The sequence below is a fragment of the Brassica napus genome, unplaced genomic scaffold, assembly GCF_020379485.1.
Source record: "Brassica napus cultivar Da-Ae unplaced genomic scaffold, Da-Ae ScsIHWf_2382;HRSCAF=3079, whole genome shotgun sequence".
Taxonomy (NCBI): Eukaryota; Viridiplantae; Streptophyta; class Magnoliopsida; order Brassicales; family Brassicaceae; genus Brassica; species Brassica napus.
This window is the reverse complement of record NW_026015733.1, coordinates 265-18,481: the sequence shown is the minus strand read 5'-3', so window position 1 is coordinate 18,481 and position 18,217 is coordinate 265. Positions and strand designations below refer to the sequence as shown.

At 39.0% G+C, this 18,217-nt stretch overlaps 1 protein-coding gene across 1 annotated transcript; it reads right to left on the bottom strand.

Moving 5' to 3' along the window:
- Positions 1 to 11,854: 11,854 nt before the first annotated feature.
- LOC125600749 (zinc finger MYM-type protein 1-like) lies at positions 11,855 to 12,511 on the bottom strand. The gene has a single exon (XM_048773330.1). The coding sequence runs from the start codon at positions 12,509 to 12,511 to the stop codon at positions 11,855 to 11,857; it is 657 nt and encodes a 218-aa protein (XP_048629287.1).
- Between the last annotated feature and the right edge of the window lie 5,706 nt (positions 12,512 to 18,217).

Below are 18,217 nucleotides of genomic sequence, written 5' to 3'. Positions count from 1 at the left end.
ATTACATATCGTCGCAAATTCCTCGTAAGTTTACGACGAAATAGCGAGCAGAGCAGTTACAAAGGCCCGTCTTTTTTTCTTACGAGGAAATTGCGAGGAATCACAAAGGCCCGTTTTTTTTTATACGAGTATTACGACGATTACCTTACGAGGAATTAACGAGGCTTGCTTTCCTATAAAATATACCACAACTCTCACTCTCAAACCACACACAAACTCCCAAATCACACCTTATCTCAAATCACAATCCTCAAAAAATCCTATTCAAATTATAAATATTTGACAAAAATAGGAAAAGGAGAAGATATTAGAATTCATGTGGGCGAGACTTACGTATTATAATTGCTGGAAGTCTTGCCACATGTTAATCTGGTATTTTCTCTCCTTTTCCTTTTTTTTCAAGTTTGTACACTACGAGATATTTACGACGATTTGTACTTACGTGGAATTAACGGGTTATGTATAAATCCGTTTACGTGGTCTTTACGACGATTCTGCTTACGTGGAATTAACGAGTGTTTTGTTTAAATCATTTTACGTGGTAGTTACGACGATTTCATCCTACGAGGACTTTACGACGATTTGTGCTTACGTGGAATTAACGAGTGTTATGTTTAAATCCCTAGAATCCGAAACCCGAAACCCGAAACCCGAAACCCAAACCGAAACCCAAAACCCCATACCCGAAACCCCAAACCCCAACCCCCAAACCCGAAACCCGAAACCCAAACCCCCATCTTTAATTTTCTACTTCATATATTCCAAACCCCATATTTAAATTAAGTTTCGTCGTTATTTTTAACGAGTGTTATGGTTAAATCCCTAGAACCCGAAACCCGAAACCCGAAACCCGAAACCCGAAACCCGAAACCAAAAACCCGAAACCCGAAAACCCGAACACCTAAACCCGAAACCCCAAACCCGAAACCAAAAACCCGAAACCCGAAACCCGAAACCCGAAATCCAAAACCCGAAACCCAAAACCCGAAACCCCAAACCCAAACCCCGAAACCCAAACCCCATATTCTTATTTTCTACTTCATATATTCCAAACCCCATATTTATTTTTAGGTTTCGTCGTTATTTCCTCGTTGTATTACGTTATATTTACGACGATTTCATCCTACGTGGTTTTTACGACGAATTCATCCTACGTGGTATTTACGACGATTTAGTCCTACGTGGAATTAACGAGTCCTTCATCGTTATTTACTCGTTGGAATACGAGGACTTTACGACGATTTAAGCTTACGTGGAATTAACGAGTGTTATGTTTAAATCCCTAGAATCCAAAACCCGAAACCCGAAACCCCAAACCCCATATTCCTTATTTTCTACTTCATATATTTCAAACCCCATCTTTATTTCCATTCCAAACCACAATTCCCACATTTGCTTATTCATAAAACAAACTCCCACATTACCTTATTCATAAAACAAACTCCCTCATCTTATTCATAAAACAAATACATCAATCGGATACATCGACATTCTCGTCATCACTAGAAACATCATCATTTTCATTAAACTCGTCTTCAACAACTTCGTCTGTGGCATCATCGGTAAGATCTTCGTACTCGTGATTATGCGGATCAATGAGAAGGATATCATCAATTTCTTATTCAGGTTCCTCAACTTCATTTATCTGTTCTTCTTGCAATGGTGGTTCTTCTCCACTAATGATTCTTCCTCGAGGTGTAACTTTGATTACTGCTAACCAATTTATACCTGAATCTCTCATCCGAGGGTATGGAAGGAAGCTAACTTGGTCTGCTTGTGAAGCTAAGATGAAAGGCTCGAATTTGTTGTACCTTCGTTCACCGTTGACATCAACTACACCGAATTTGTTAGACCGAACACCTCTGTTGACAACGGGGTCAAACCATTCACATTTGAAGAGGACGCATTTCAGCTTCAGTATCCCTGGAAATTCGACTTCAATAATCTCCGTCAAGATCCCGTAGAAATCTGCTTCCCCTTTCACAAATATTCCATAGTTACTGGTCGCCTTTTGTCTACCATAGTCATATGTATGAAAAGTATAGCCTCGTGTGAAATACATCTGTGATGTGGTGACCTTTACAAGTGGAGATTGAATTACTTCGTGTAACCACTTAGGATAATCTGCATCGTCGTCGTCATAATCAACCTGCAAAAATAAAGAGAATGTTAATGAAATACAGATAATGTATGAAATTTTTTTTAGTTAATACCTGATTCCGCAACCACTTAATGAAGTGTTGATCTTTCCTTTTGTCTACGTCACTTGTGGATATACCAGGAAATGTTTCTTCGACTTGAGAAACAAATAGGCTGTAAAATCACATTTTATAGGAATGAATCTCTCGCAATTATACAATTAATTATACTTATATGTGTTTCGAAGTGTCAATATATGTTACCTTTCAAAATAACGAATCAATGGATCTTCGCAATTGAGTAGAATATAGGTGTGTGCACTATGAGCGTCTTGTTCACTCGACCACCAACCTCTTTAGACTTCCCACCGAGTCGCCCAATCTGGCTAAAGATGTCTGGAACACCAGCAACTGCATATGTTGGCGCAACACCACCATCATCATATCTTCTTGGAGCTCTTCTCCGTGTACGTACTTTTGACGCAAAGTAGTACGGTGTGAAGTGAGAAACTTCTTCCGTCAAACTTCCAGCAATTATAGAACCTTCAACTTTGGCGAGGTTCTTTGCTTTTCCCTTCAAATATTTCATGGCTCGCTCATACTGATACATCCATCCGTAATGTACAGGTCCACGAAGCAATGCCTCATATGGGAGGTGGACAGCTAGATGCTCCATGACGTCAAAAAATCCGGGAGGAAATATCTTCTCCAAGTTGCACAATAAGATGGGAATGTTCTCCTGAAGCTGTTCCACAACTTCTTCTTAAGAGTGCGTGTGCTCAGATCCCTGAAAAATGCTCCAATGCCTTTTATATTCAAAAAAAAAATTAAACATTGTTAGTCATATATTATTTTGTAAATTATTGTGATATAATACACTACGTACCTGCAAGTGCTTCATGTACATTTGTTGGAAGTAGCTCCGCAAATGCAAAGGGCAGTAGTCGTTGCATAAATACATGACAATCATGACTCTTCATCCCGGAGAACTTTGACCCTTTTTCAACACATCTAGAGAGATTCGAAACATACCCATCGGGGAACTTCACTTCTGATGCCACCCAGTTGAACAACACCGATTTTTTTCTGAAGATAATCTGAATATCGGAACGGGAACTTGTCCATTGCTTTTAATATGTAACTCGCTTCTTGAGCAAATATCCGGCAAGTCCAACCTCGATTTTTATGTTGTCTTTTGTCTTCCCTGGGACATTCAATATTGTATTCATGATGTTCTCAAAGAAATTCTTCTCTATATGCATCACATCGATGTGGCGCAGAAGAAGATCCTTCCAATATGGCAACTCCCAAAATATACTCTTCTTGTGCCAGTTGTGATGAACACCGTAAGAATCTGGCATATTACGAGGGACATGCCAATTACCACCCCAACGAACTGTTTCGTTAGCTCCGTAGTAGTCGATTTGCGCTTCAATTTGTTCTCCAGTTAGATAGAGGATGGAGGAGGAGTGTCTCTCACAACCTTTTGTGCCTAAACAAATTCTTTTTCTTCGGTAAGGATGGCCAATGGGAAGAAATCGACGGTGACAATCAAACCAACTTGTCTTCCTACCATTCTTCAGTTGAAACGCATCTGTCGTTCCATTACAATATGGACAAGCTAATCTCCCATGTGTAGTCCATCCAGACAACATCCCATAGGCAGGAAAATCACTTATGGTCCACAAAAGCATCGCACGCATCGTAAAATTCGTCTTCGTTGAACAGTCATACGTCCTCACCCCTGTTGACCACAAATCCTTCAACTCTTTTATCAGTGGTTGTAGGAAAACATCCAGGGACCTTTTTGGATGGTTCGGACCAGGTATTAATATGGTCAAGAATAGTAACTCCTGTTGCATGCACATCTCCGGTGGCAGGTTGTATGGAGTAAGAAAGACTGGCCACAATGAATATTGTCTCCCTGACATTCCGAACGGACTAAATCCATCTGTGCATAATCCGAGATACACATTCCGGATATTGCTAGCGAAATCTGGATGTACTTTGTTGAAATGTTTCCAGGCTCTTGCATCTGATGGATGAGTCATCTCACCATCCGTCTGAATATGCTCGGCATGCCATCTCATCTTTCCAGCAGTCTGCTCTGATTGATACAATCTTTTCAATCTATCTGTAATTGGTAGGTACCACATCCTTTGGTACGGTACCCTATTACGTCCCCGTCCTTGCGGCTTGAATCGTGGCTTCTTGCAGAATCGACATTCGTCTAGCTTCTCATCATCTCCCCAATAGATCATGCAGTTGTCGATGCAAACATCTATAATCTCCGAAGGCAACCCAAGACTATAAACCAGTTTCTGAATCTCATAATAAAAATCAGCAGACACATTGTCTTCCGGCAAGTACTCTTTAAACAAGTCCGCCCATTCGTTCATGCAACTTTCAGGTAGATTGTGATCAGTTTTAATATTCATCATTCTAGCAGCTAACGACAATTTAGAGAGACCTTCTCTACAACCACTGTAAAGTGGTTGATTCGCCGCGTTTAACATTTCGTAAAACTTTTTTGCATCTATATTAGGTTCTTCATCTTCATCATGAGCTACGAATGCATCAGCTACCATATCATGAACCCTATCATAATCTACCATCTCCTCCTGATGGTAACTATGTTCATTATGCAAATGATGATCAACCGGTTCTTTTTCCTGAAATTGCTATTACTACTACTTGCTTCATTCTGATCATAATTAAAACCTTCTCCATGTTGAAACCAGATATAGTAATTTGCCGTGAAACCTCTATTTATTAAATGCTTCCAAACATTTTCACGATTTGCCAGTTTCGAATTGTTGCATTTCCGACAAGGACAGAACATCTTACCACTTTCTTGGGCGAGCGGTGTTGAATCTGCTTGATGCATAAATGTCTCCAGACCCGCAAGGTATTCTTTCGTCAATCTCTCGTTAGCATCTCTATGCATATACATCCACTTCCGCAACTCGTAAATAGTCCCGGAGCTAACCATTTTTTTTCTTTCACGTTTTTTGTTGTTGGTGTGTTTAAAATGATGTTCAAACATCCATATTTATAGGAAAATTCGAATCTGGTAGTTGTAATTTTGCTATGAATTTACGACGAAAATTAATTAGGTGGGCAAAAAAAACGTGTAACACCTATAAAGTTGGTGGATTCAAAAATTTCCTCGCTAAATACACGTAAACTATTACCTCGTAAATACCACGCAAAGTTTACGTCGTATTTACGAGGAAATAGTTTTTCCTCGTAAAATACTCGTAAAATTACATCCACTTTACGACGAAACAGTTTTGTCGTTACGTTACGAGGAAATAACGATGACTTTAGTTTTTCACGTAAATTCGTCGTAAACTCGACGCAAATTTACGAGGATTGTTTTTCCTCGTTAATTTTCCTCGCTAAGTATGTGTTTTCTTGTAGTGATACCATATAAATATTTAGATTATAATATATTGAACACCAATTTCTATATATCACTGAAAAACAATCACTTTTTTTATCTTTTGGGATTTTTTTTCATGTAGTTTTTATTATTAAAAATGCAATGTTTATTTCAATCCATTCTAGCATGGAAATGAAGTTACAATATGATCTTAGTCCATGTTTTTTCAGATATCTATTTTGGATGTATATTTTGTAGCATTTGTTCTATTAAAATAGAATCGTTATATTTATAATTTATCTTGCATCTACTGGTATATTATAGAATGTGCCATCAAATTTTGAACTTAAATTTTATATATAGTTAAAGACAATTCCTTCATATTAAATATACTCGTAATATATAAAAATAAAATCTTAAATATAAATTTCTTAAGGTATCCTAAGAAGATTTTAGAGGAATTAAAAGTAATATTCTTTAAATAAATAAATGTCAATATTTTTTAAAAAATTCAATTAACTAGAATCTACATTATAATGAGGCACTTTGCTCACTCATCAGCGCGCCACGTCAGCGTTTTGTGGGCTCCACTTTTAAAAAATGTGAAAAAGTGTCAAGTCTATGGCTCGAACCCGGGTTATTGAGATATAAACACCAACATTTTATATAATAAACAAAAGGATACTTTATACTTTATGGCTGAAACTAATATATATTTATGAAGGTCGGAATCCCTTGCTTCTTCGGCTTCTTCTGAGGGCCGAACCTACAAGTGTATTATGGGTTTCATTTTTAAATGAGATTCATCACGTTATATGAAAAAAAAACCTCAAGTTTGCAACAATTATAGTTTTCCCATATTGTAAATTGTCGTCGTTTAACATGAGTTAGGGTTCTTTTCATCATTGTCTCAGACAAGTCTGAGTTACAGAGTTGCGCCGTGTATTTGTTCGTAATCTACTTTTTCACCGGTGAACTCTTCATCTCCCCATCTTAAATCGCTTGATCATAAATGTTCCTGATTTGTAGCCCCTCTGTAAACCATATATATATATGATTCTCATCTTTGATGAATCCAATTTGCATCTCCACAAAATTCATTGATTCCTCTTAGCTTTAACCATCTTCTAGAAAATGTTTTTCTCTGCCTCTCCAGTTCCTCAAACCGGTGTCTCCGGCGTCCGTCACTCAACCTTCGGGTCTCTCCGTCTTGGTCGTAGTAGTCATAGCATAGCCTCTGGCCTCCTCTGCTTCTGGGATTCTCTAAACTTCAAGAAAGACAGGGAGTTTATGGGAATCACAATTCTCTTCCTTGATGAAAATGTAAGTTAATCTTCGATCTATCATACTTATTTAACATAATTTTTTAATTGATTTCCTGATTTTTGTTTGAATAATATTATTTGCAGATTCCGTGATTCATGGGTTTATTTCCGCTGGACGTACTAATCATTACATGCCATCTTTGAAAGCCGGTTCTATTGTGAAAGTAGATCATTTTTGAGGTTGCTAGGTGCTCAAGCATGTACAATATAACTGATTATCCATTCCTCATTCGATTCATCTCACCAACCATTATTGATGAAGTCATCACATGTGCTCCTGAGAACAATCTCCAGTCATGATTAGACTGTTCGACAATCTCCAAGTGATTGTGAACACAAACCTAGAACTTCCAGGTATATTATCATATTGCATATGGGGTTTATATGTTTTGATATCATAGCTGATATATAAACTCGCAGATGTGGTTGGGCAAATCCGTTCTGTCCAGGGCTCTGACCTCACCAAAAACAAAGAAACAACTCGAGTCGTTACCCATCTGCTCATTGATCCGTAAGAAATAATCAACATACAATTCCCTTTATATTATTGTCTATATTGTGCTAACATCAATAATAAAAACTACTTCCTACCCAAGATCTGTGGTCGTCTATATATCTCCCTTACTTATCAAACTAATTTTACACAAACCTTTATTTTACAGCTTAAAAGAAACCACAACAACCCAAACAATCAAAACAGCAAAAACTAAAATCTCAAAAAAGACGAATCATTAATGATCACTTCTCTTTTTTTTTCTAATCTTATAAATACACTTCAAAACAAATATACCAAACCAATCACCTCAACTAAAACTCAACGACACATACATCGAGTCAGCTAAACAAATACAAACTACACGACCAATTATTTAACAGTTTACAAACTTACTTTCGCAGATGTACGATGATGAAGACGAAGACGACAACCAAAAAATCAGTGAAATGACCTAAACAAAAAAGCAGAGTAAGTTATGAACTCTGATAAATACAACTAACAATGATTTTTTTTTTTACATATTACCCATCAAATAAAGAAGAAACAAACACATCCACACATCAGGAGATACAAGAGACAATCCCGACAGACACAAAGGCGGCAACAACATCTCCACCTGCTCACTTTTCTTGTCTTATGAAAATAGCTTACATGCCCAATCTCAACAGGCCAATGCTATTGTATTCTTATGAGAAATACATATATTCGTTTAAAACTCATTAAGGCCCAAATACCCAGAATTGTCACTCATTTTATTGTTATTTCTACAAGTCTTCATATATTTGTTTTAAAGGTCCGGTAAAAGCAATAAGTGTAAAAAAAAACATATAACAAACATAATAAGGATAATAAAAATTATTATTTAATACACACAACTTACACAATTAAATTAGAGAAAAAATATCCAAAAACAAAGGTACTCTCAACAACCTTAATATAATTTATGTACTCTCAACAGTACAATAAACAAATTAAAAAGACAAACAAACAATAAGTCTCAATGACACAGCAAACAACACAACAAACTATGTCAATCACCTTACTAACACAGTTTAGTTCTTCATAAGTAGTGAATAATGCATACACAGTCCATCATCACAACTCTAGCCTTATAACAATAAAAAACTTGAAAAACAATGATCAACCCAAAACACAAAATTCACAGCTACAATAACCATAGCAAATATTGAGATGAAACAAAAATTCTTTCACTCAGCGCTTGCGCTGGAACAATCCCCCTAGTTTATATTCAGTTTCACAGTCAATGAGTTTAGTTTCATACCATATAAATATCTATACCATATAAATATCATATTTCCGAAATGTAGCAGGATTGTTTTTCCTTTGGTTATTTTGGAATTATTCTATGGATTATATAACATGTGTTTGTGAGAAAATAATATAATATTTTTAACATAACGAGCATGTATATTTTACAACTATAAATTTATGTGGTGATTACTCTCTAATTCTTACAGCTATGTATTCATTTGAGTTTTTTCATTTCATATATGTGATGAAGTAAAAAAGTCTTTACGTTTTATTATACATTTTAATATTGACTAATTAAAATCTTCTCTATTAAAATAGAAGTACATTTGGAAAATAACCTTATAATCAAATGGGATATTACATGTCATGTCCCCGATCCTAGATAGGATCGGGGGACGGGCCATGGTGCGGGGGAGACGCACCAGTCAGGTCATTGGACCTTGAGACAAGCGTATCATGGCCCTAAATGAAGGTTAAGGGCATCAGTCAGCTGAGACTTAACCAGGATAGGATGGAAACAAGGTTAAAGGAGTTGTGTGAGTGTTTAGGCAGCTCAACGAGTGTTGGTTTGAGTTCAATCAGCTCGGTTCAGCTGGTATTCAGTTCAATAAGATCTGTTCAGCTCACGGGAGCTGGTGGACTAGCTCACTCAGCTGGGAACTGCGGAGGTAAGCTCAATCCGGTGAACGGTGCGTTCTGGTTCGGATCAGTGTGGACGAGTCTGGGACGGTTACTGGGCGAGCCGATGGTCCGGGTGCGGGACGGTTCGACCAAATTGGTCTTATGCTTGGGACAGGGAGTGGGCAAGCTTCCAGAGTGTGAGCTAAGGCTCAGGTTTCGTTTGAAAAGGAAGGAAAAAGAAGAATAACCGCCATGGGCAGTTACTTGGTGGCGGTTATGGGAAAAACTGCCCCTTTTGGTACCTTTTGGTAACTGCTCGTCCAGACAGTTAGGGGGGAGGTTATGACCGAATTCTTCTTCATTTTTCTGGTCTCTGGTCGAAAATATCATTACAGAGAAGATAGAAAACTCAGACAAACTTCCAGAGAGAAAAGAGAGGCAAACCGACGGTTGGACGATCTGATCCGTGGTGGTTCCTGGTTGTTTCTGGTGGAGTTTGTTTGTGAGATCAAGAGGATGGATACTAGGCAGAAAGACAAGGAGAGAATGAGAAGGAGAAGAAGGAGACGGCCCCTGGAGATCGTAACCCTAAGGTGAGAGGTGTGGCCAAGAGTAACCGGACGAGGCCGCAGATGATGGCCGTGTGAGTCTGGCCGGTTTGGATCGATTGGCCACTCCTTACTCTGACTTCTTCTACTCTGTTTCTTCATATATATTGTACTATGGATTGTTTTATGATATTACAGGGAAGGATCTATCGATCTTAAGGCCTCGGCCTGATCAAATCCCCATGAAAGCCCCTTGTTCTTGTGGGGCTGATCATGGCCGAGATCACTATGACCTGAGCCGGTTCTTTTGAATCTGATTATGGGAATATTTTTATTCTGAATTGTCATGTTTTATCATGAATTTTATTTGGTATTTGGATCTCTTTTTAAAGGGGTCAGATTTGACATTTTTGATGATTGTTCTTGACTAGATTGGATCCGACCATGCAATGTGAACTGATTCTTGTTTTGTAATCTAACCTTGTGATTGTGTGTTTGTCTGTGTTGGATCCAGGACCAGAAATGGACCGTGGTAAGGGAAAAGCACCATGAGGACCGCGGTCACGGGAAGATGTGTGGTGATTGGGTTGATTCGGAAAATTGTGTATGTAATTATTGCCTATGTGCAACTTGTGAACTTATGCGATTCTAGTGTGTGATCTATTTATTAGGATAATGAATGATGTATGAACCTGGTTATTATCTATGAAATATCTATTTGCCCTAGTCGATGTTGGATGGTTTGAGTGTGAATGTTGGAACCTCAAAACTCTGAAAAAGACTTAGAATTATTTAACACTTGAACTTGAATATGTAAATGAAACTGGTTGCATTGTTTGGTGAGGCTGCGGTCTGGTTGGATTGGGGAATCCAGGATCGGGTCTTACATTACAAGTTTCGCCACTGAAAATTAAACTAATATTTTCATTAATGGTATAATTTTCATTAATGGAATAATTATCATTTTACAACCCCTCTTACTACACCTATTATATTTTTATAACCAATATTCACTTGTCTCTATAATATTATTTGAGAAGTCAGTTCCTATGTGTCACACGCATATTAGTTTTTACGATGATTGATTACATAGGTACCCTTAATGAATTATAATTTACATTTATTAAAACAAATTATTTTTTATTTAGTATTTTCTGTTAATTAGATTTTACTTTAGTTCCTTTTTATATTTTTTTAAATAACATATATAATAAAAATGAAATTTTATTATTTTTTTCCTTTATATTCAGGAGTATCTATTAATTATATTTTAATTTTTAAAATTTTTCCAAACTAAATTATAACTTATAATAATAATAAGGAAAAATTTATAAAGTTTTAAACGATTTTAAAAAAAATATATATATGTATAATATAATTTATATGAAGAAAAGTTCACAAATAATATTCTTATTTAAAAATATTATTAAAATATACGTATACATCTAAGATGAAAAACCGGACTTGTACAATATTGCATAATTAGGTATATACACATTTAGAGTTTTCTTTGTTTTTGACGAAATTTTTATGACCGTTATACCCCTATTACATACATCTCGATGTTATACTACAGTTCGCTTGTAGCCCAAATCTTCGTTTTATATTTTATTTCTGATAATCCAAGTTTACATAAAATTTCTTATGTCAGACAAATTGAATTTTTTAAAAAAAATATTTCCTCAAATCCCAAATTCATCGATTCTCGAAAAGTCGTTCCAAGTCCTCTTTATATTCAATTGTCTATCTGTTCGTTGATTTCATTCATAATAACCAGAGTGAATTACTTACTCCATTCTTTCCAAACCATCCAATAGCGCTAAGATTTTAATGTCTCCCAGCGGTGGTGTAGCCCCTCGTCCTCCCTTTCCCTTTAGGATGTTCGCTATAGGCAGTGGCGTACCCATGAATTTTTTAAACATGTGTCGGTATATAAGTAAAAAAAATATTCAAAAAGATAAAACAAATATTTATAAAAGCACCGATCTTTCATATCCTGAAATGTTTTCATCACAGTCACATTCATAATTTTCTCAAATACATCTTTCTCGATAAAACAAATTAAGCAATCATTCAGAAACTGATCTCCAATTCGATTCAGAAAATGACCTTAGCCCATTGAACTCACCCTTCATGTTACTTGCACCATCATAACCTTGCCCTCTCACCTTTGTAATGCATAATCCATACTTAGTAAACAAAGAATCAATTGCAGATTTCAAAGATGATGAAGATGTATCACTTACATGAGTAAGACTTATGAATCTCTCTTTGACTATCCCACTCTTTTCCACATACCGAAACACAACTGCCATTTTTTCTTTATAAGAAACATCAGTAGACTCATCCACCAACAATCCAAATACATCATGATCAATTTCATCAATAATGCTTTTGATTAGCTCTTCTGCAAAACAATGGACAATATCTTTCTGAATCTTTGGAGAAGTCATCTGATTGTTTCCAGGAGCATTTCTTAAAACAACCTTACTCATATCTTCATTTTGCTCGGCAGTGTATTTCAAGAGTTCAACAAAGTTACCATTATTATCAGTTTCTTCTTTCTCTTCATGCCCACGAAAAGGTAAACCTTGGCGCAACAAGAATCTTGAAGCATCAATAGAAGCATTTAATCGAACGCGATACTCATTTTTCGCGATATCATCTTGTTTATGCAAAGCATGTTTGATAGACTGGCCTTGATTCATCACGTTTTCACACTTCATTGCTGCATTGTTGTGAAAACTGTTAACATCTCCTACATGCTCTGATATATTTTTAGCTTTATTCCAGCTAGAAAAACGTCAATGGTCCATGCATCATTTCTTCCACCTTTACCAGCATTGTCTCTGAACAAGTAACAATATAGACAAAAAGTTGCATCTTTCTTCACATTTGTTTCTAACCAATTGGAAACTGATCAAACCAAGCAGGATTAAAGCGTCTTAGCACGCCTCCTTTCATTGATTGTTTGAAAATATGACCACGAGGTTGACAAGGACCTCTCATCAAAGATATTATGATTACCTCATTCTTTTGATTCGCATTATATTCTGATATTCTTTTCCGATCAGCGGGATTGTGGGAACCAAAATTCACACTGTCGATTTCCGTTTAAATTTGGAAAGTTAGGAAAACCCTAATTTCCCAGAGGTCCCGGATATCTGCTAAACCACGCGCCAAGCAATCAGAACACGAAATAAAGACAAGAAAAATAAGAAATCGTAAAAAGAGAGCAAAAAGAAGTCTTATTCCGAATTTGCCTATGAGCGTTACAACAAGGTAGGAGCCTCGGCTACGAGAGCTATCGGCGAGTTCCCTAGTTCTAATAACCTAATACTGCATAACCTAGTTGAGTCGCAGCTCGGAATAACAAAAACAGAAAGTTGCCTAATTTCTCTAAGTGCTAAGTTTGCTCTGAAAAAGTTCTCCTCTTGTGCCTCTCGCCTAGGACTCCTTATATACTCCCTCCAATGTCGGTTTGAGCGTCACTCTTCTACCTTTAAGCCGTCATAACTTAGAAATGGAGATATTCCATTTTTCTAGATATTCATGATTATCCGCGGAAACTTAACATTTATCTGCAGAAATTTGACATTTATCTTTTCTTGCAGACTAAGCATAAACCGCCATAGTATCTATGGGCTTTTTCTTAAAAAAATCATAAGTGGGTTTCTAATCACGTTTTAGACCATTTGGGCCGTCTTTCGACTCGAAACGTTTATTACGATGTTTATCGATAAAACTAAACTTTCCACGATTTTTATCGTAAAGTTTAATTGATAACTCCAATAGATGAGAGTGAGAAACGATATGGCTGCGGTACATAGAATAGAAGCTAGCATCAAGGAACATACGAGAATGCACGAATTTGGGTCGTACTGTTGATCGACGTTTGAGACAGTTCGGTTGCTACGTAGCGACCGAACGAATGGCTTGGTCGGTCGCGGGTCGGTCGCTACGTAGCAACAAACCGAGGGGCTTGGTCGGTCGCTACGTAGCGACCGACCGATTAGCTTGGTCGGTCGCCACGTAGCGACTGGCTCGTTTTGGACCGGTCGTTACGTGGCGACCTTGTTTGGATGATTTTCCAATGTTTTATGAATGTGTTCTTGGACTATGGGAGTTTAGTTTCGATGGATCAACTGAGATTAGTGCAAGGTTTCTCCTCAAAGTTCCTTGTAAATATTTCTTTACGAAGAATACTTTTCATAAAGACGTTCATGCTGACTTTTACTGATATTTGGATGTTAACTTCGTCGTGTCGTTTTTGACCCCAACAGGTAGCCCCCAGCCCGTTAGAATCGTGGATTGCGATGAGATTCTAGCGCGTGGTTTGGCGATTTAGGCAAGATAGGCGTATTTGGACGAAGTTTATATCCAAGAATCTGTAGACAAATAGTAACTTTTAATGCCTATAAGAAGGGAGGTAATTTTCCTCATAATTTTCACTCACTTATTTTCATAAGAAGTTTATTGAGAAAAGAATTATTTCCCTCTCTTTCTCTTTCTTCTTTAAGTTTAAAAGATGTTTAGCAGAAAATAGACTTTGAAAAGAGTACCTCCCGTGGTTCATCATCCGAGGGTGTTCACGATGACGATATTCTTGTCCCGAAGGCCGAGTCCTTGCCTCACTCGATAGATCCTGCCGATGGTGAGGCGCACTGGATAGCGAGATATGGTTCGATTACTCTCCCAGCGAGAAGTCATTTCCTGTCATGAGCCAGCGTTTGGTCGAAAAAGGCGAATTCCTTAAGGCCGTTTGGGCGTTCTGCCGGATTTCAGACGCAGTAGAGTTTTTAGATTCCTTGTCGAGGGGAAAGTGCTGATAATCCCCCGGAGGGTTATTTTACCTGCTACGAGTCATTCTTGGTGCGCTGTCGTCTGTGGTTTCCGATCCCTGAAATCATAGTCCGTGTGTTGGACCGTTTTGAGGTATCGATTAGCCAGCTGAATCCCACCAGTTTTCAGCATCTCATTGGCGTCGTGATCCTAAGCTATGAGCATGGTCTCTCCCTTACCACTGACCACTTTGAAGCGATTTTTAGGCTGCACCTTGTTTCGAAACCGCACCTCTACCGGTTGGTCCCTCGAAAATATATGAAGGTGATTAAGGGGCTTATTTCCAACTCTAACTCGTGGACAAAGTTCTTCTTCTTTTTCCGTATAAACGCTGCATCCGTCGAAGAGAATTGCATCCCATTGTTTCGGAGCAAGCCGAATGACAGTCCCTTCATCAACCCGCTTTTCCCATTCCCCGAAGACGTGATCGAAATGAGAGATCTCCTTGGAATGGTCCGTTTTTCTGGACCTTATTAACGCCGAGGAGAGTCCGCAAGGCGTTGAGACTTGTGCATCCCGATCTTGGAATGGGTGTAGAAGCGATAGTGATTCTGAGTCCAATGATCATGCTTCTCGCGACGTTCCCACGGAGGAGACGAACGTGAGGTCCTCCAAGGGTAAAGGCATTGATCTCGGTGATATAGATTTTTCTGTAGATGACTCTATTCTTCCAGGATGGGATCCAGACCTTGCTTATGGTGACAGTAGTGGTTCGAGCGAGGGTACCTATTCCGGATTTTGACGAGTTCTTTGCCGGCTTACCCTTGAGTTTCGATCCTCCTTCGTCCAAGGAAAAATGGGAAGGTCCAAGGTAGTCGCGGAAGGATCACGCATAATCAACGGGGTTAGTCTCTTTCTTTTTTAGGAACTTTGCGGATAGAATCATGCGCTTATCTTTTTCTTTACGTTTGTCATTTTTGCAGGGCCTGAACATGCTTGGCTCAGCCCTTGAAACGAGCCACAGGGAGGCCATGGTTTACCGCTTCAAGGCAGAGAAAGCGGAAAAGGACCTTGCGCGTATGCAAAACGAAATTTTAGAGCGAGATTTGAAGCCTGCCAAGGATCATGACAAGGCCGGCCGTCGAGCGGAAAGGAGAGGTAGGAGAGAGGTTGTCGAGGTGATGAGATACTGTGCTTCTCAGTTCAAGACCAAGTATGGAAACCCTAAGGAGGCTTATTCCTTGGTGGGCGATTTCGCGAGTGTCGTGGTCGGTTGGTACCCTCTGGAAGACGCAGGCGGACGACTTTGTTTTCAAGGATGAGTTGGAACTCATGAAAGGTGGCATGACTGATCATGCCCATGCTGAGGCGCTTATTTCCCCGATCGAGGGGAGGATTCAGGGATTCTGGGATCCAATTCCGGATTCTCTCGATACAGAGGAGGTCGCGACCGAGGGTGCTGGTTATGATGAGGAAGTGGATTGTCCCGCGGATGCATTCGGAGCTTCCATGTCCGGGGGTTTTAACTTTGATCTGTGAGAATCGAAGTTAGCATTTGACGGGAAAGAGGTTTCCCCTATCTTGTGTTTATGGCCGAGTGTGGCTTTTATTATCTATATCTGTCCGAGTGTGGCCTTTATGTTGAGACTTTGTGTGGGCCTGTTTGGCCGCTTTGTTATTATCGGGACTGGCCGTTGGTGGCTTCGAATCCCTGCCGCTTTGCGGTTTTATATATGATGAATATTTATCGAACTACTTTGTTCTGAATATGTCTGAAATAAATATGAGTTGTCGTCTCATATTAGTTCTAGTGAGACGTTCAATCTGTTGGTTTGCTCGAGATGTGAATTTTCGTAAAATTTATTTATTTATTTTACGAAGTTTCATGAACGTTAAGATATGGACGCAGAGACATTTTTTAAGATCTCGTATTTTTTAGATATCATGTCTTGAGATGTTAGAGACCAGTGTGCTGGGTTTAGGACAAGACCTAGGTTTACTTTCGGTTTTAAGGTTTATGCGGTGACTAGCCGGCTATCAATTTTCCTGTTGCGATTTCAACCTGATTCATACCGATTTAAAGTCTGCGATAGGTTCTCGGCTTATACGACTTGTATGGTGTGAATCAAGCATCTCTCCAGAGACAATTTTAAGCCAATTGAAGTGCTTGACCAAAATTTCGGATTTTTTATATAGCGCGCTTTTATCCTTGTGTCTGATGTTTGAGGATCAGAATGATCAGGGTGCGTTTCTTTAAGACGGCTGATGTGTTCGTAGGGGCCAATCGACGAGCATGATGTAAATATTTGTTTGAAATTTATTGTCGCGTTTGGACAGTTGTTCGTATAGTTCTGATTCTAACTTTGGCGACGTCTCGTTTTTATTTCGAAGACTATACATTCGTTTTAAGTTCTGAAAGTTTTGCGAATGTTTTGCGATTTGGACCAGATACGGCCGTTGTAAATAATTAATGTTTGTAGAGATTTTTGCGTAGCCGAAGCGTAAGAGTTCATAAAATGCGTATTGTAGTAAAAATTTTAAAAAGCTCGAGTACAATAATGCATGTTTTAAAACGTGGGAGTATACGTGTATACGTACCCACCCCACCCCCACCCCCTTTTTAGAGAGGGAGATAGTTGAACTCGTCTTTCGACGAGCTGCCTACGTACACCTTTTCGAGGATCAAGCCATCTCGTAGTTCTATATTGTGCCAGGAGTGTTCTACTCGGTGGTTGGTGCTGTGTTGACCGCCTTAATCGTGGTGACTGCGACAGGATCGATGTCTTTGTCCGGGTTTTTCTTTTCCGGTTGAGTGACAGCGTTGACTTCGGAATCATGCTGAGTTCCGATATCTGAGGCGTTTGCTCCAGCAGACAATGTCGAGTCGTCTTTCTTTGAAGTGTTTTCGGCCGAGGGCTGATAACTTCGTGCGTTTATGACTTACCATCGCGGTGGTTGTGATTTGTCTTAACTTATGCTCTGCGCGAGAGAAAACAAAGTCGCGACTGTTCTGACAACCCCAGATGGCAGCAACCCCGCTCTGGGTCGGGAATTTTGATGCCCAGGTTATATGTAGATGGAACGGATTTCATGGCGTTCAGCGATGGGGTTCCCATGAACATATTATAGATGGCAGGATGATCGACCACCGTGAAGTCGATGATCTTGGTGACTCCTTGGCCATGACTGGTGGCCGGATTGATCCGAGAGTCATTGACGTTTCGCCTGAAAAACCCGTCAATGATTTTGGGTATCGGGGCAATTTCCCCGAGTTCGATGTTCATCCTCTTGAGAGTGTCACGGAAGACAACATTAACCGTGCTCCCTGTGTCAATGAGGACTCTTGCGACTTCCAAATCTCGTCATGATGAGTGGATCACAGTGAGGCTGATCGATTCCGCCGGCTTCCTCTTCCGTGAAAGTTATCGAGTTGCTTTGACCATCTCGGGGAGGAGACCATGTAGGCCAATTGCACTTGACTCGGCCTTCCCCTGGAGGCCTTGATGGTCGAGACCGTGTCGTTGCAGTACTGTGATCCTCCGATGATCATGTTCACTCTGCGACGATTGTTATCGTTCCTTTGTCGTCCGATCTCCTTCCCTGTTTATCTCCTGCTTGATTTCTCCGAGGAGAATTTTCTGCGGGTGGAC